This window comes from Vanellus vanellus (assembly GCF_965231255.1).
Source record: "Vanellus vanellus genome assembly, chromosome: 20".
Taxonomy (NCBI): Eukaryota; Metazoa; Chordata; class Aves; order Charadriiformes; family Charadriidae; genus Vanellus; species Vanellus vanellus.
In genome coordinates, this window is record NC_138925.1 from 4,064,968 (window position 1) to 4,084,903 (window position 19,936).

At 38.4% G+C, this 19,936-nt stretch overlaps 1 protein-coding gene across 1 annotated transcript in view; it reads right to left on the reverse strand.

Moving 5' to 3' along the window:
* VPS13D (vacuolar protein sorting 13 homolog D) overlaps positions 1–19,936 on the reverse strand; it is a 108,017-nt gene that overhangs the window by 23,563 nt on the left and 64,518 nt on the right. The window contains exons 63-66 of the mRNA XM_082493363.1: positions 17,753–17,887; positions 17,251–17,418; positions 3,864–3,996; positions 1,808–2,003 (exon numbers count right to left, since the gene is read on the reverse strand). Coding sequence (XP_082349489.1) covers positions 1,808–2,003; positions 3,864–3,996; positions 17,251–17,418; positions 17,753–17,887 — 632 coding nt within the window. The remainder of the gene's footprint in view (positions 1–1,807; positions 2,004–3,863; positions 3,997–17,250; positions 17,419–17,752; positions 17,888–19,936) is intronic.

The window sequence follows — 19,936 nt, forward strand, 5'->3', positions numbered from 1 at the left end:
TTTTCCCCTCCTACATTATCTACATACTCTCAAGTACCTTTGTTTATTTAAAATAAGTTTTGATCAGATTTTGTAGACTGGAAAACTGTAGTAAGTGAGAAAGATTTTGCTTTTTGTTTGGTGTTTGTAGTTTTTTTTTTTTCCCCATGTTGAAGGTTGCTGGGTCAGAAACTTTTTGCAGAGTGTGTGTAAATACTAAAATCACTTCACAATGCTTGTCTATGGCAGTAGTTATTTCAGAACCTAGTGGAAGCAAAAACGTGGTTCAGCTCATCTGTCTTAACCTCATCTCTTAATTGACAGTTAACAAGTTAAAGGGAAATATGTCACACAGACAAACACAAGCTAGAGATAAGGTTGGTTGGAGGCCCTCCCTTTCCCAGTTGCTGTCCAGTTTGTCAGCTGTTGATAACATCATCGCTACTGTGCACAGGCTGTATCTCATACAAGTATGTCAAAATGCGAAGTTTAAGTGTATCTTGAAACAAACTATAATAAAAACACAGCTCTACTGGTGAGACAACTAACAGTATAGCCAGGTGTGCTTCTCCCCACCTTTAAATAAATAAAACAATCTGTACAGTCACAAAATTAAGGCACATACAAGCAAAACAGTAGATGTGTTCTCTCAGGGACACACTTAAGAGGTCTCATGTAATTTTATGTATGCAAATGTATTTAGCAAATTGTAATCCTTGACCTCTTGGTTTTACAACTCAAGCTAAGTACCGGATACTTCAGACATACACGTAAACACTTCCATTTTCACAACAAAGTACACCTAGGTTCACTCTTCAGAGTTTCCTGCAACTCACTCACACTTCATCAAGTGTATCGTTCTTTACTGAAATACTGATGGACACTTCAGGAATCCAAGCGTGGCATAGTAAAACACAGGAAATGGAAAAGCCAAATGGGAAGAACAAAACAACCAGAAAACCCAACATTTTGCAAATGTTTTTTTCTGAGATTTCTGCCAACAAACTTCCTTAGGATTTTCTTTCACTTCTTCATGCAGGATCTCACATACGTACAACAGGACTTTGTGGCATAGTACTATCATATAAACTCTTGGCCACAAAGAGTAAAAGGAATCTTCTCTCAGAGCACCCTTTTTAGAACTTAGGCCTTTCCCTCTCCCACATTCATAGTCAGTGCTAATGAACATTCATTTACTTTAAACATAACCATCATGATTTTGTAGAGACCACGTTACACTAGTAAATGCATGCAGGAAGCATGCCAAGGCATCTGTCGTGATGTACATCCACATACCGATGGGGAAACACATGAGCATGTGGACATAAGGGCATATATCCACACTTTTTGTAAGTGAGAACTATTGTACAAAATGAAAATTAGAAGACAATGACACTGTATTGATGCCAGAACTCTTCAAACCTTTGAAGAATTGTTTTTGTACACAGCTAAATGAAAGCTGGAGGTAGACCAGGAAGAACTCTTCCATTTCAACCCTGCATAAGGATTCCATGGTGGAAGTTTAACCTTATTACATATAGCCTTTTCAAAATTTTGCTTTAATCTAATGCTGTAGCTTAATAATTCCTATTTCATGTTGCAGATTTTCTGTGCAAATTTCACTCTTGTTATATTATCAACAAATGTCATCTATTAAAGAAAAGGCAAATCGAATGAAATGGGCTACATCACTAATAATAGCTCATAGTAAATTTGATTAAATTAATGTTTCTTTGGGTAAGGAAAGATAATCAGATCAGAAACTGCAGAAGGTATTAATACACATTTTTACAGTAGTATTGATTGGAAATACAAACTGCTTACTGACCTGGGGCCACTTAGAGTTGCAGTGTCCCTCACTGCCTGTGCAGTTTCCGATGCGAAATCCAGAGCTCCAGCCACGGGTTTGGTTACTGTGCCAACCAGCCCTTTCCCAAGGCCCGATATGAAACCACTGACACCTCCTTCAGTTTTCACACCCTCAACTGTTGAAGTTATTACACTTGTCAATCCTCCGATGATACCTAGCAAAGACAAGAAGAGCAAAGTAGGCCAGAAGCATTGCCTCTTAACGTTGTAGAGCCTTGTCACAGATGCTGCTGCTGCCCAAACAATTTACTGTCAAGCTTGACAGAAATGTACTGTGCATTTAATGTAATACAAAAACTGTTTCACAGCTGATTACATTAGCTAGTAACTTCATACTTTGTATATATATTATACATATGCATAGGCACAGACAATAATATCCCCAGAAAAAGATCTCATTCATTATTCAATATGTATTTTTTTAAATATTTCTATACTGTTTTATTTCCCAGCTGTATTTACACAAACAGTCCTCGTCTATTCCTGAGGTGGAGTGGTTACTTACAATGTGACAAAATTCTATTACCACAAAAGCTTATACAATTTGAGACAAAAAAATAGAAAAGTGCATCTCTCCACTGGAAAGTCAATCATTTTAAACTGGCATTGTGTGATTTTAACTGTGACACTGTTGTCGCAGACATTTCTGTGCACGCTTCCATTGCTGAGTATCTGAATGCTCTGAAGGAATCAAGAACCTACTGAGGCTTCAAAAGACTTGGAACAGTTCATATTATCTGAGAACACGCTTTACAGATTTCACATCTCCACCATTAGAGTATCACAGTGTTTAGTGAACTGGCTTAAGCACTCATTTAAAAATGCTGAGCACCTTTTGGCCCTTCAGCTTTCAGCAGCTGGGCACTCTTTTAAGGTCTGTAATTGAAGTACAGTCCAGGCAGCATCTTAACTTCCAAACACAAAGTATTTAAATCACTTCTCTTGAGTAACTGTGGTTAATTCTTACTTTCAACAGATAGGCTTTAACAGATACTTGCATTTCTGAAAAAACTTGAATGGGAAGCATTTAAAAACTCCACAGAATTAAGCTAAAACAGTCCCGCTAATTACTGGATAATACAACACAATGAAGTGCTTCTATAATTGACTTTTCAGCAAAGTCATATTTCAGATTTCCCACATTTATCCCAATATAATTTATACCAAACTTTACAGCACAGTGTGAGAGAGACCTCTCTCGCGATCCATTTAAATACCTGCAATGTCTCTTCATGACAAAAGTCCAGCATAAAGCCTTTTGCTCAGCATGGAAAAGATTGCCATTTTAGTGAAAGCCAGATTATTTTACACAGGCTGCAACAGTTGCGCTACAAGACTGACATTTAAACAAACTGAGTCAAGATGATGCAAAATATAAATATTTGATTTAAACTTGGCTTGTATTGATTTAACTTTCTTGAACAGATAAATCATGAACTAAATTGATGTGAAATTCCAGCCAAATTAAGACCAGTCCCCTGTCTTCTACACAAATTCATTTCTCTAGTTCTTAGTAGACTTACAAAACAAAACAAAACCAAACCACAAAATAACCCAACTGGTGAAATGTTACTTTAAACTGATGTACTGATTCTGAGGCAACTCAGGTTTCTGGAACTGAAAGCAAACATAAGCAAGCTATAATCCAGTCATACTAGTTCTTATTTTAATGTCTGGCCCTCAAAAAGACTTCGCATGGGTGTTTTATGACTCTACAAAGAAACCGAAGTTTTGGATGAACTTTCTTTGAAATTTCATTTTAATTTGCAAAAAAGCTTTTACTTAGAGTTACATGTGAAAAGACCTTATTCTTAAATGTAGTTTTGATCAACTTAAAGAAACAAACACTCACCACCCCCACCCCTGGACCACAAGCATTCAAATTCAAATATAAAGCCCCTGATAGCTCCACTTCCCTGGCTTCAAACGATGCCCAGGAGTAATACAAACTGTTCTTTTCTATCTGATCATTACTTTTAAGAGAACAATGAGTTGCAATTACAGCTGACGGTTACCATGTGCAAGTCCATGGATTCCAGCTACAAGATGTTCTCCACTGGTTGCAGCGTGATACCGAATGTATTCGCGTTCAGTTTGGTGTCTGTTATCCATTGTCTTTCCCAAACCATCTGACAAGGTCCCAGCGAACTGTAAGAGAGCAAATTTTTATGTTATTGAAAGAACAAAAGGTGTCTCTCTTATGGAGATTTACTCAAGACTTGAGACACACAGATAGAAATGGACATCTAAGTCCAAACAGGATTTGTTCTGAGAATTCTGTTACTGAGTACCAGTCAATGAGAAAGCACCGAACAAACTGATCTATTGATCTGTTGACCTTTAGTTTGACGTAATCAGATATAAACCAGAAGCTTGGTGAAGGGAGGGAAGCAAGAAAAGGAGACAAAAAACCCTGAAGCCTTACCTCATATTCAGAATATTATTATAGAAAAGGACTCCTAGCAAGCATTTTCCTGGAATACCTCCAGAAACTAGCTAGTTTTTGGTTATGTGTAGTTGTTCATCTTCTGTACCTCCCTCAAGTAGCATTCTTACAATCTTCTCCTTTCAATAAGTTATTTTTTTTCCCCCCAAAGGAAAGATAATTTAGTGCTTTGTTGTGTCGGAGACTAGAGCTGGGGAATGCAGCACGTGCCATGGGCCCGTCAAAGACACTCGATGGCTGCAGCAATGATGAAGTTGCTGCTCTCCTGCATTGACCACAGCTCCTCTACCACAAGTACTTCATTGTCTAAGAACTGGGTACGGACGCTGCCTTTTCCACTGCTCTGCCTAGCTCTGCTGCACGTACTGTCTCCTTGGCATCCGTATTAGTTATGTTAAAAAACCCCATGTGATTAAGGTGTTGCACCACAAGACAACTCAAACCTGGTGTGAAATTCTGATTCTAATACAGTAAAGATTACAAAAGAAATAGTCAAACAGTTAATTTATGTGCTTGCTGCGATGATGAAGTTCCCTTCCTTTTTCTGTCTTTTTTACCAAGGCTGAATTTTTTTTTTTTACCACTGACATGATTTCCTAGTTTTAGGTACTTCGTTCCAGCTCAAAGACAAACTAGTCCAGTGGCTCCAATTATCTGAAGTAGATTTTAAAAACATGAATGAAAATTAAATCCCATGACCCTTCTTGTGACTTGATCATATGGACACTAAACAGAGCATAGTGATCACTGACTGAATTACTCCTGACCTCTTTGTGAACTTCATGTAGATGTTGGGGTTTTTTTGTAAATCAGTCTAGAAATACAAACCAACCTGAAGCTGTTAACCGTGTTTAAGGTTGTTTTTTTTCCTGGACAAATACTTTGCTTTAAGAGGATTAGCGTAGTTGCTGTAAAAATTAAAAGGCTCAATAGGCCTTCAAAATTCAAACCTCATTATGGAATCTGTCAAGGCCTGAAAATGACTTTTCAAGAACGCGTTTTGAAAGTTACATTAGTACGTGATCAGATAACCAGCCAGCAGGAATAAAACAACATATTAATAGTGATCAAAAACTGGTAAATTCTCCTTACAGCTTTGGCTTCCCCACCCCCTGTCTAAATTGGCCAGCCCCACTGTACCAGCTCTCACGAGAAATACAATCCAGTCTTCCCTCAGATTTTTCTTCCTCTGTGAAGCAGAATCTGACACCTAATAGTCAATAACAATTCTGGTTTAGTGTATAGATAGAATTTTAATGTAATAGTAAATTATTCTCTTAGTAAGGAGGAAAAAATTGCATGCGCACAGTTTAAAAGTCATAGTCTCCATTAACTGCGAAAGCAAAGTTAAATGGGGACATTTTTGTTTGTGTTATTTAGAAAATAACACTGAATTACAGCTGTAAATAGGACAATTTGAGGATTCTAATGTACCAAATGTACCATGAAATGTTTCCATTTTGCCCTGATTTAGGTGACAAAATCTGAACTCAACACACATTAATTACTGAACATGAACTTCATATTGAATTACTTTTTGACCCCCCCCCCCCATTTGTTTTCTGGCCTCATTGAAGGAAGACTGAAGCCAAACTTTTGTAGCCATCTGTACCATTTGTACCTAAACGAACGGGTCACCTCCCTGGGCCCACTGAATAGGTCCCTTCTGAACAATGTCCAGCTGGGCACCATTGTGGTGCTCTTCCTGAGGCACAGAACATAATGTGATCAAGTCTGCTGGTAGAGGCAAAACGCCAGTGAAGATAATGCAACTGAGACATTTCACAGGCATTAGCAAGTCACGTTAAGGTCTGTAGGCAAGTGAGCCACTCACCATTTTGTGCTGTGAAGTTTAGACTCTTATTTGCAATAAGGGTTCAGACTGTAGTGTGCGCATTGTCCTGACTCGTGATCTGAACAAGACCAACATCACCTCTCGTATTACCAAATACAGGTAACCCCACAGGAGTGAAACAACTGTTGCGTATCAGAAATTTTTAACCATCCTTTTCTGTGCACCACAGAAATACTTTCCCTGAAATGTCTTATGAAGCCTATTTCAGGAAACAGGATTGTACCTACCTATCTAAAAAGGAAAAATAAAGATTTCTAACATAAAAAACCCCACCCACCCACCAACCTGCACAACACCTTATGCCCAGTCCATGAAGATTATCATCTATATTAAGAAAAAGTTACTCAGCAGTGGCAAGTTATTTCAGGATCAGAAACTTGAGTAAGCATTGCAAATTTAAGCAGTTTAAATCCAGCTTGAACTTTGAAGGGAGGTTTGAACAAGTTAAAGCACAAAAGCAGAGTCGCCTTTTTCCTCCCAACGTTTGCTTTCAGATGCCTCCTTTGAGAAGTGCAATATTAGATATTGAGATTCAGATATAAAGACTTGTGGAAGAGCAGCGGTGGTGGCTTACTGGGCTGTTAACCCGGTCATGCAGAAAACAGTCTCCAGCTAAACAAAGGTGACAACAAAAGTGTGATCCACCCTTGTCTTCCTTAGCTTTTGTTAATAACGTGTGACCTGATAACTTCAAAGCCAACTTAAGATCATCTAAATGCCAACATAACTAAATACAGCAGTCTGGAACAAACATGAAACTAATCAAGGGACTTCTAAAAACCAGTTCCCCTCCTTCTCCATCCTAATTTTCATGATGTGTTCTTTGTCTACTTGCAGATAAAAAAAAAAGAAATTAGTACCTTGGTCTTTTATCTCTGCATTTTTTCCCATTTCAGATTATCCTTTTCCTTGAACCAGAATTGCAACACAATGCATCAGTATCAGCTAAGATACATTACCTGCTTCCTAATCAAAAAGCACAAAAGTGTTACTGAATGAAGCCAGTCTACACATTTGGTATATGTAAGAAGCCAGGTATTTTCCTTGTCAACCTAGCATCTCCAAATGAAAGAAAGTATGAGTCCTCCAGGCAACTAATTAAAATTTCTGTCATTTGAGGTACTAAAAATATTTAATTTTACCATTAACATGCATTTTTTAATCATTTGCCTTCTCCATTCTCCCTGGACAGAAAAAGGAGAACCTCTCCAAAAAGCTCCAATCATCTTAACATTCGTCCACCTTCATTCATAGACACTCTCCTCCTCTGACTCTTCTGTCCCCGAACCAGACAGTACTTCCTGCAGTTTACCTCTGCGGAGGGACCCCTGGGTTTCATCCCACATTGGTTCATACATGATGTGAAGCTACCAACCGGTAATATACTGCAAGCAGAAAATATGACCCACTACACTTAATCATTAACCTAAGCCTATGTGGTCTAACAAACTAATCCTCCGGAGGAGGGCGAAATATGACAGCTTCCACATTTCCCTCCAAATTCCAGGACATTATGCTACTGTGAACACTATCTTTGAACAACATGTAAATCACTCTCAACACTTCATGATTATTGAAAACGTTATTACACTGCCACAAGCCTGGGCCACGCTGGTCATAGCGCCGCCTCTGCAGACTCAAGTAAGATGACTCATCATTTCTTGTTTTAGGTTTACATAGTGTCACCAATCAATATTAACCATCTACCATGACCTGCAAAAGCAGCTGAAATATTATCTGTACAAGAACCAATCTACTCATATTCTGTGTTTTTTTGGGGAGTGTGTGTTTGTTTCTGTTTTTCTTTTTAAAGGCCCAATAATTAAGGTTTTGCCACAAACACTTTTACAACTGACTATGTATCCTTTGCTGTTTCAAGCAACAGAAGAAAAACAAAAACACCCATATACAGTGTTTGTGTATCAAAACTAGTGCCAAACAATAAGGCTTATGGGGCACGAGAAGAATTCAAAGCAAATGAGAACTAATTCTAGACTTTGTACTGCATGTTCCCTCTAAGCCAGATGCATGAAGCACACAGCTTGGAAATAAGTTTTAAGTAATCTTTTAAAGTCTTTTTAAGCTCTTGGCACTGCCTGGTTCTCTAAGGACATCCCAAAAGGATAAATACACAATTATGACTTCAGTCCAAACATTCCATTGTAATTCTAGCATCAGAGAATGGTACATTTACAAATATTATTGACTGAGCAAAGCAGAACATTCCAACATGGAACTTTAAGGGAGAAAGTGATGAAATTAAATATAGGTCAGTTGCAACTTCTGTGCAGACCTTACAATGAATGGCATTTACATTGGAAATAACAGGATTTACACATTTCTCTGCTTTGCAGAACTCCTTTAAAAAGGAGTTCTATCTTGAATTCCATTCAGCTCTTGCCCCAATCCACCACCTTTCAAAAAAACCTTGAGCACCACACACTGATGGTGTTCATACTTTTATCTCCAATAATAAAAGCTGGTTCTCAGAGACCAAAGCACAAATTTAAGTATGTTATTTCAGCAAGGTAGAAAAGAGTATTTAAAATTTATATAAGTTAGAAAGTGTAATGTAAACTGTGACTTATGTCATCTTCAGTTTTCACACACGCTAGCCAAAACAGGAAAATCCCTAGTCGTGGTGATTAAAAGCCATTACACAGTTTCACCAGTAACTCCCCTAAATATCATTAGCTGTCCACATGAAAGAGTGGACAGGAGCTGCTTCTGCCAGGAGACTAAGGCTGTATAGGTAAAGAAAGAACAGCGATTATCAGATTTCTGAATGCGAGTTCTGTTGAATACATTCTTCCTTACAGCCCTAAGCAGGAACGTCGGGTTTGGAACTTCATAATCCTCTCCTCTGCTACCTGGACATTTACCATCCTTCTGATGTGCTACCAACAGAAGCAGCAGGCATCACAGCACAGGCAGCTTGAAAGGAATAAACATCTCAAATCAGTGCATACTGTGAATCTAACAGTAAACCCCTAATAAATATATATATACAGTAAATATTAAATAAATGGACTATGCCTAAGCATTTAATACATATCTGTAAGTTTAATCGCCTGTGGTTACTTGACTTCTAGCATTATCATTAAAAATCACCTTTATTTGTTACATCTCTCCAACCTGGTACAGGTGTTTTAGAGGAAACCAATTTTTATGCTGACTTCTGGCAGTAAAATACAACAATTGAAAACTATGCATTTATTTTGCTATATGGAGGCAAAAACGTTCATGGTTTACATGTCATAGGCTAAGCAGATATATATACGTGCTGCTAGGATTTGTTACGGTTAAAAAAAGTTTTAGAGCAGTCAGCCATCCTGAAATCTTGGTGTTACTCTTTTGTAAGTGTAAAAAGAAAAAAGACACGCAGGATTCTGGGATACACATAATGACCAGCTGCAGTGGGACAGATGAAGTTGTCTAGTAAATTCTTCAGCCTAAGTTTCCTTTGCTTTTATTGCGATGTCTCAAGATTGATATTTAATATATTTCTGTGACTTACCACAAAAAAACCCAACTTTTAGAGCAGCTTCTTTACTAATCAATACAGGCATTGTTATGGAATGGAAGCACTGCATATTTAATGTTACAAACCAGACATCAGTAAGCAGAGGGACAACACAGCTTGCTCCTTTCACATCAACTGTGCCTTATGCTGGGACTAAACAATGAAATGCTGTAAGTATTTGAAAAAACAGCAAGTGCTTATTTGTCAGATTTAAAAGTCCCAGCTATCTGAAGTTGTTCCACAAAATACTTTTACAAGGCTTCTGTCAGTCTCTTAAGAATCACTCAGATATATATGCAGGAAAGTTTGTGAATTCAGTTAAATTTATATGCCGTATACTTTTACGCTTTCCTTCACACATTAATACATGCTGTTAAATACAACTCTAAACAGAAAGGATGGTTCAGGCCGAGCCCAAAACGCATTTATAACCAAGTCAAACTGCACAGAGAGAAATGTGTAACGGAACTATGAATCGAATGGACATGGTCTTAATTTAGAAAATCCTAAATCAGCAAAACACTATAATCAGCTTCTCATTTTAAGAGACACATAAACTTTGACCCTCTCTAAATTACTGACAACCAAGAGGAGGCAGCGGCTTTTCCCACTGAACAAGTGTGTGTTTCTTGAGATCCTGTGCAGCCTTCTCCACCCCTATTTATGTCATATAACCAAAGTAAAGGAGCTTTAATTAGCTCACATCCTATCGCTAACTAAGCTTCCTAATGCCTGCTGACACAGGCGTGCTGGCCGGGCACGGCGGGAGCCCCGCAGGGAAAGTCCGCGGCATGAACTGGGAATGACCCCAGCCGCAGAGTCACCGGCGGGTTCATCTGGAGGACAACTGCACTTTATTAAACAACTAATACTCTTAACAGATAATTCCCCTCCCCCCAGCCTTAACTCCTACAAAGCTTTAAGGTCTCCCTGTTTGTTTATTTTTGGGGAATGGAATCATTTGCCCTCTTACACCCCCCTCCTCAAACCCCCCCTTGTATACCAAAAACCTGAGAGAAAGCCTGAAGAGATCTAGTCCAGTTCCTTGAGTTACTATGCAACAACAATGTATTCTGAGGGCAGCAGATTAAGTTTGCTTTTTAACATCATCTTCACCATCTTTCCATTTCCTGAGGGCACTCCCTTCCTCAGTACACCCCCCCAGTCATCTCCTGCCAGCCCCTTTTGCTTTCTGCCACAGTCACCTGCGACCACGCTTGGGGGGTCTGAAAGAACCTCCTATTTAAAACCCCACAGCTTTTCCAAGTTCCATTAGATTTTTGAAGGAAAACTCACGCAAACATGTAAATTCGGCCTGCCGTCACGTGTGCAGTGCAAACAGCGAACGGCTCTTTGAGGGACTCTGTTGGGCTGATGCCCGTCACCGATTGTTACAGTGTCGGAAGGTACCTTTAAAAATACTGTTTTCCCTCCTCTGGGATACACAGCCAAGGAACTTCAGGTTTAAATCTGTTCTATTTAACACACTATTCCACTCAAGTATATAACTTTCTATAGAGTAGGGAGGTGCAGTTATCCTTCGGCAAGACTGAAGTCGTTAATTTCAAATGCACACCCCATTTTTTCTCCTTCAGATGCTAATTGTGATATATGGCATGTATATGCCTGTTTTCATGACACGCTAACCATTCAAAAAATGCAGGTTAGGATCAAATTTCATGTCATCTCTATGATAAATGTTTATTTCTAATTTCACAGTTTGTGATTTGGCAACATTTTGCATACCACATTTTAAATTCTCCTTTTTTCACTTAATTCCCCAATGAGTCAGCAAAACAGGAACACTGTCTTTTATTTTGCAAGAAAATCAGCTAGTAAACCCCTTCAAATTAAAGCTCTAAAGCAAGTGCAAATCTTAAACCTTTCTAACCTCCTGTTTTTTTTCTAATTGTCAAGATGGTCACTTGTGGATTTCTGTATACAGCTGAGCATCGCACTGTGTGCAGTTGTTGCACCCACTGCAGGATACTCAGTAGACAATGAGAGATTTCTCCTGGAAAAGGCTCATTCAAAGCTACCACCAATGTGTAAGTTTGATCCTGAATATGCACATTTAAGACATCAAGTTCAGGTCAAAAAAGTTCTTCCCATAGAATACATCACCATTTTTGTTTGATCTTACTTACTCATGAGCATTTCTCCACATAAAAATATGTTGCAGTCAAAGCAGGTTCACAAACACGTTGTATAAGAAGCTTTGTAAAAGAAAGGCTGAATTTAACCTGAATTGCAAAGAAAACTTTCAACCAGGATGCTGACCACACACGTTTCATCCCATGGTACAAATGAAAAACAGGAAGAACCAAAAATAATACTTCAAACTCCTCAAAGACAATCGTTTATCCCAAAACCTCTTTCAAAGATACTGATCACAGATACCAGACCTTCTGCACATAAAAAGTGACACTGTCCCTGGCTTCTGATTGTCACTGATTGGCCATAAAGCTTGCTGTCTTTTAAAACTGCTAGGAAATGGGTAAATCACCTCATCTATAATGCTCCTCCCAGCACTGAAAATTTCTGCCCAGGAATTTCAATTACTTTGCATCTCATAATCTGCACATTTTCATACAGTCTCACTGCTCAGCACTTGCACCTGACCTGCACGTGTACTGCCAGTCTTTGAATGAAATGCAAGTTAAACTGAAGACAATCTGCAGTGCCACTGGGATGCAGTACCTGAACAAGCGGCAGTAGCCCCTGGACAATACTGGGGAAGACACGAGGAGAAAAACGTTAAGGTTACGCTGAAGAAAACACAGGGAAAGCTACATTTGACCTGAACTGTATAAATCACTTCTAGGAACAGACAAAACTATTTATGGCAATTGCTGCTAAATCCCACAACTTCAATACCCAGACTACCCTTGTAAAGGACGACCGTCAGCTTTCCCACAGGAACACCCAAATTCAAATCTGTGAAGTTGCCCAGAACGATGCCATGTATGCCAGCGTTCCTCGTGTTTATCTAGAATGACTCTGCCAGTAATCGTGCACATGCTGCTGTTGACAGTTAAATAGAAGAGGAGGGAGTCAAAACAAGATAATGAAAATATAAACTGGTAGGAAAGTCAGAACCCAAATGCCACCATGATCTTTCTACATTATCAATTGACTAATTTGTTTAATACTCTCCTGAGAAAAACTCCACCACATACTTCTTGCTCAGGCTTCATACACAAAGGCTTTTGTCAGAAGTTCCCTGTCACCAAGACAGGATTTTTTTCAGCTACTTAAATTGTGTTTTGAGCTAATATTCTTACACTACTGAACCACAGCGTCTCCAAAGACACGAGAATGCCAGTTGTTCTTGCTTCTGAATGGTATCAAATAAGAGTGGTTAGTTACATAAACTAAGAAACTTTAAACAAAAGAGAACCGTCAGCTTTGACTGCTTTAAAAACATTTCTCTCTGTTCCTGGGTAGAACCTGCTTAAATTGTACCTACCTTCTGCGCTCTGCTACATCCACTTCTCCCCTTTACTGCCAGTTTCGTTAAAGTTAACATTCATACAAGTCAAACACTTGTTCATGATTTGTTTTTAAATAATCCCTTTATTACTTCCTCTTCACTTTCCATTCAGTTATCTTTATTTTTCTGTCACTGCCAACCACTTGAGATTCTGCTTTGATTTATCTTACAACGAGGGTTAAAACTCCTATTTCCCTTTGTGTTGCTTTCATGCTCCTTTTCTGCAAATGCCTCCGTGTCAAACACTCACCTGGAGCAATATTTGTATCCTTACTTAGTCTTATAATTTTCTTACCTGGTTGCAAAACTCTACCTCATTTCCTATCTCTGCTAATCACTTAAACACCTCTGATATCACTCTGAACTAAATTAAACTAAATACATGGGATGAAAGCCCAGGGCAGAAGTTCATTTATGCCCCCTCCTCAACCATAAGACAACACAGCCCCACCATACTATTTGTTGCAGCTCCTCTAGGTGCAAGTTTGGGGATCTCGGGTGCCTGCTCCCAAGCAGCAGGAAGCCTGCGCCTCTCGGAGCTCCGCAAGCTTGCACTGAAACCTAACAAGGAAATGCAACTGTGGCTGGTGGTTTGCCTTTCCTTAAGAAGCCCAATTAAACTTCTCACTGGAAACGTCAAAGTTCAGTATGAAAGTTAAGCTCTTTCAAGAAGTTCATTCAATTACTTTTTTCAGGAGGAAGGGAGGGACACAACAATTATTTCCATCCTATATATATATTTATTCAGAAACTATGCCTAGCTGCAGAGTCATAACAACCGCATTATTCTGTGCTCCTAATTCATGAAAGATAACAGAACTCCTTGTAGGGGTTGAAAGAATCAGACAAGTTAAATACAGTATTGACAAGCTGATTAATCTTTTCAATCCTTTACTATCAGGAATTTCATTATGTCAACACAACACCTATTTGCCAGTAACAGACACAACCACGCTTCATTTTCCATTTGGAGAACACAAGCTACAGGACATTTTTGTTCAGGTATTAATTCAGTGTTCAATGTTCATTTCTAATTGAAACACCTCTGCAAGACAAATTAAGGATTTAGTACTATCATGCCTAAAGGGGGAAATAAAAAAAAAAGCGTGGATGCCAAGAATGCAAGACATTTCTACGCATATGGCAACTATAGAAGTCTCCATTCAGAGGGAATGAAATTCCCTCAGGTGTCTATATTTAGGATCAAAGAACTTTTTAAAATACAGAACTTGGAGTCTCCAAGGGATAAAAACTACAAAACTGTCTGTAGTGAACTTTATTTAACCTATGGTTTTGTGCCAACTTAAATACACTGCAGCTCTCCACTTAAAAGAAGGCATTACCCACTGCGTGTTCTGAAATGCATGGAAAAGCCATTACAGGGATAATCAACAGAACTATAAAATAGAAAAGCAATAAAATGACAAAACCAGATACAACTCAAAGAGCTTACTTTCCAATTCAGTCAAGCAGTGTTACTTTTAAAGTGATGATTATAGTATTAAAGCGTGTTTATCTGTCTACTCACACCTTAAAAGCTAACTCATCTGAAAATCTAGGGTAGATTTTTATTTAAGACATTTAAAAAGTCAGGTACCCAAAACAACCAAAATGTGTCCAGCCATCACTTTATATGCTCATCTAGTTTTGGCCGCATTAGTTATCAACTTCACAGAATGAGCTGCAAAGATGAGGACCTCTGTGGCACAGCCGAATCAGGTGAAAATGTATGCAGTGCAAATATACTTAAAAACACTTTACCTACAGAGAGCACCACAGTGAGATGAAAATGATCTATTGTTTCAGTCATGTTTTTCTCAAATAATTAGAATTATCTTTTTCCCCCCACATTTTTTTCTTTACCAAAATGTCACATATCCTAGACATAATCATAAAGCATATACATAGTAAAGTAGAAAGGAGTAAAAGAAAAAGTTCTATGCTGTACGATTTACAGTTTAACACATCACAAATTGCACTTGAAGTGTCAGGTTTTTATCCTACGGACATTTCTGGCTTAGTTTCCTACCAGATGGAGATGCCTAAAAGCACTGCAATATATAGGGAAAATTCATCCTGATTATTTGAGCCTTTTTTACTGTCATCATCTGTGTAGCAGAATTAAGATCCATCCTTTGAAAGGAGTTTCATAAGGTACTATTAAGCCTCTCCAAAGGATATAATTCTCCCCTTGTTCTGAAAGGACAAATACATACTCCATATAAAAAAAAATTTAAAAGGGAACTGCGTGAGACTTGCATCACAGACATTTTGGATATATCAAGGAGAAAGAAAAAAATACCTGGGAAGACAGAGAAATAGTACACGGGGTGATTTTCAAAGGTAAAATGGGAGCGGGCACTCGCCTCCTGTTGAATTTTGAAAGGACTTCAGCATCCAACTGCCCTTCTGCCTTTGAAAATCTTCCTTCACAAAACCCTTGGTTACAAATGACTCCAAAGTTCAAAGAATGACCTTGCCCTTGTTGGAAACGTAGGAAGGCTCGTGCCTTTTAAAGAAAGATTTATGAGACTGTTGCTGCAGATGTGACTACAATGAGGAAACAACACTTTATAGAAAGGAAACTCTAAAGAAACATACTCTATTGGGTGGAGTGGGTGGCTCACAGGAGACTAGAACCACGAGCAGAAAGTATGGACACAAATACTCCTTTGCGCAGATGGACACTGCCTTACAGGAGCTGCGTAAGCCTGCTACCACATCGCTTGGTTAAGCATGCATTTGCAGTGCTGATAATCACAGAATCACCTAGTGTGGGATTAAGCCAGGAATATCAACAACATAGTATTTTGTTTAAATTTCTTGAAGTTGTCTAAAATGTGCTAATGCTGGGAACAAGATAATTATGATAGAGAAGGGGTACGTCATCTTTTCTCATGGTTCAACTCTCTGGGTCAGGTATGCTCACAGCTATGCACTTGGTGATGGCCTGGTGATCTCTACGGCAGTTTAACTGGGTTTGGGAACAGTAGTCTTCAGCTATCTGTAATTATGCAAACTCTACATCCCACCTTTCTCATCCTCTAAATTACCCTTTCCCACAAATGTGGGGAAGAAAGTACATTTCCTTATATACAAATAAGTGCAATAGGTTACAAAAGGATGAACCATAACAATATAAGTATACAAATCTACCAGTTTGGAAAACAAAAATAATAGGAAGAAAAGAATTTTCATAAAAACAAATTTTAACAACACATTGTTACGTGAAGAAATTGTGATATTCCAATTCTACTCATGATCACAAAGTTCATTTACAGTATACGTTAACACACCACGTATGTAATGAAAAATACATCAAGATTTTTTTTTATCTAAGCGAACATGTGTTTGTTCAGTATCACACACAGTATCGACCATTATCGCTTCCTATTTTTGGCTGATGCATCAGATCATACCTCTCTCAGGCACTAAAGATAGTTATTTTCACTGATAACACAGATCTCACTGAATTCTCTCAATCATTATCAGAAGAACAAAAGAGCGTTCACCATGCAGAGACTTTGGAATTAAACTAAAGGTAAATGCGTAGCAATCTAGGAATTCCTTAGTTTGTTGCTATATGGCATAGAAAAAAAAAACAACCTCAAGCTTTAGCTTAATTGATATTCACATCAGTTTAACCACTTTCCAAAAATAAAAGTTAACAACTCCTGTTATATTAAATAAACCCTTAAACACTCCAAATTCCTGTAATGCATATGCTCTCCCTCTCTCTCCTATGCCCAATAAAATATAACTTTGTTCACTTGCACATGGGCGCTGACACCACACATAAGCAACATTTAGGTTCTCACTCTGGTTAACTACTGCATTCAATCTGCAAAACACACGTGTATTAATAATAAGGGCTTGAGTGGTTTCATTGACTCCTGCAGAGTTTCTGGCATCCCTGAAGTGTATATATAAAGCATTTAAGAAAAAATAACCTACACTACGAACACAATTTTTACAAAACAAACAAGACATAAAGCAATTTAGGGATGGTCAATAATTCTATTTGACTTGTTTCCTGACTGGTTTTTGCTTATTGTTTTAGCAAACGTTAGTATCATAATTATTACCTTTGCAGCAGAGTTTGATACTCCATGTGTGACATTTCTTATGAGACCACCAACATTGCCGTATTTTATCAGTCCAGTAACACCTTCTGAAACATCATTCAATAGACCCATAGGGTTGCCAAGGAAATCCACAGAACCTAGAATCCTTGCTGCCTGACTAAGCAGCTCCTGTAAAATCAACAGGAAGAATGAAGTATCACTGGGATATCGTTAAGACCAGCAAGGTTGATTAAAAAAAAGTCCCACCTGCAACAATAGCATACACAAAACCAGACAGTTTTACTGAAGAAATGAACGCACAAATACCAGTAAGGTTAACAGTATTTTCATCTTAAAATGCAGCATAATCTTAGAAACGTGTGATGCTATTTCTCCATATACCAAAGAGGCAATACAGCACTAACACTTAATGGTCAAGAAGGAGTTCCTGCATCCTCAGTAGAGAACTCGTCAGTCAAGAGAAGCTCAGCCTTTGCCACAGTAAAATCTGTATGACACTTACCTCTTGAAAGTGTTTCAGAATGTCATTAATGATAAACTCCTGAGTTTCATAGGGATGGACCCTAGTGAAAGGATCCAGATTAATCACAGCATCTTCAAATCGGATTAGAGGAAATCCCAGCGTGCTTTTCAAAGCCTAATTAAATAAAAGATATTTCTTCTTTAATTTTTCTCTCTACTTCTTGTTCACAGCACCCAAATGAATTAATCTTTATGGTAACAAACTAAACGGGTAACAAACCAAAATTATCTGTCACTGCTAGAGTAGTCTACCCCTGTCATGTAGACGTTTTGATATAGTGGGCAATCACTCTATACACCTTTTAGTTGGAAGCAGTGATAAATTATTAGAACTGCATTTCTTCAGTAACAAGATAGTCATTAAACACTCTTCCTGATGCAATCTGTTCCCTATATTCAGAACAAAACATGTTTCAAAACAAAACATGTTTAAGATTCCATGTTTAGCACTTTTCTATAACTGCTCTAATGTTTCATTAAACCAAACCCTAAACAAATTTCCTTGATACATAGTGAAGACCAAACTGGGTATTTTCTACCCTGCTGAAGTTCTATGAATGGACTAAGTGTCAGGATGAGCTGGAATAACATACATTATTTCCTGCAAGTCTGAGGCTCATTTCTTAACATTGCGCGGTGTACTGAAATTCCTTGAACCAGCTTTTTCGATTATTTTCAAGGAAGAAAACTAAGACAGTAATTAGACCACGGGCCACCTGTAACCTGTATAATCTATAAATCAAATACCTTAAGGTGCACAATCTATACATCTATATACATACACACAAATAAAATAATTTTGGAAAAATTAACAAGAAAACTAGTCTTAGAAAGAAAGAAAGAGATCCCTTCAATTTGATAATGGCATTTGCAGAGCCACCAACATCAGCAAATCTGAAGAAGGCAAGGATCTTTTTACATTAATCACTAAAGGCATGCTTGGTAGTCAGTAATATGAGTTTTTCTGCCATCTGCAGGCAATTAAGGTAAATTACAGGTCTGATTTAAGTTTGCAAGTAAGAAAGGACCTATTTATTTTTTCAGTAAATGGATGACTAACTAGAGTAGTCCTCATTATTCACTTGGGTAGGAAGTAATTTCCTGTTTAACTGTCAGATATTATATAAGGCAACTTTGTTAATACTGGTACCTAATAAAAATAATCTGTCTACACCAAATTACCAGACAGCAATGTCCAAGCCAGAAACATTAGAGGTAGTTAGAAAAACTTCTACAAAGGCTCTACTGTGATTATTCTCTCCCTCCTACCCTGAACTCTCCTGTGCTACAAAACTGAATGGAACTCTTTCTGTGAAAGTTAATATATAGAATACAGTCAGTGACTGTTATCATTAGGAAAAAAAATGTACACACCAAATTTTCTCTTGGGAGCAATGCTGGCGGCTGCCAAGACATCCATATGCAATCATATACCAAAGGTGGTAGGAAATGCAATCAGAACAGTGTATGTTACTACTTTCTTAAAGGCACTCACCACTAACACTGTTTTCTCTCTAAATTTGAGATAATCAGATGATAAGCATTTTCGTGTTGAAGCTAAAATGCAAACACATTCAAGACTGTTGATGTTATTGAACGGTAAGGAGTATTACAGCTGGCTACTTAATTGTCCTCCTTTGCACAAGGATTTGGTAAAAGCAATACAGGAATGTAGGACTGACGATACGCTGGGTCATCCTGGTAGGACACCATGACATACATTCATTCCACAAAACTAAACTTTAAAAGCTTGCACATCTTAATGTCCATAATATCAAAGGCACAAAAAAGCCTGGTCAACTTAGGGCAACTAAGATGATTAAGGGCTTGGAGCATCTGCCTTATGAGGAAAGGCTGAGAGCGCTGGGACTCTTTAGCCTGGAGAAGAGAAGGCTGAGGGGAGACCTTATTATGGTGTACAAGTATCTAAAGGGTGGGTTGAAGGAGGATGGAGCCAGGCTCTTTTCAATGGTTCCAAGTAACAGGACGAGGGGCAATGGGCACAAGTTAGAACACAGGAAGTTCCGTTCAAATACACGGAAACACTTCTTTACGGTGAGGGTGACAGAGCACCGGCACAGGCTGCCCAGGGAGGTTGTGGAGTCCCCTTCCCTGGAGATTTTCAAGACCCGCCTGGATGCAGTCCTGAGTAATGTGCTCTGGG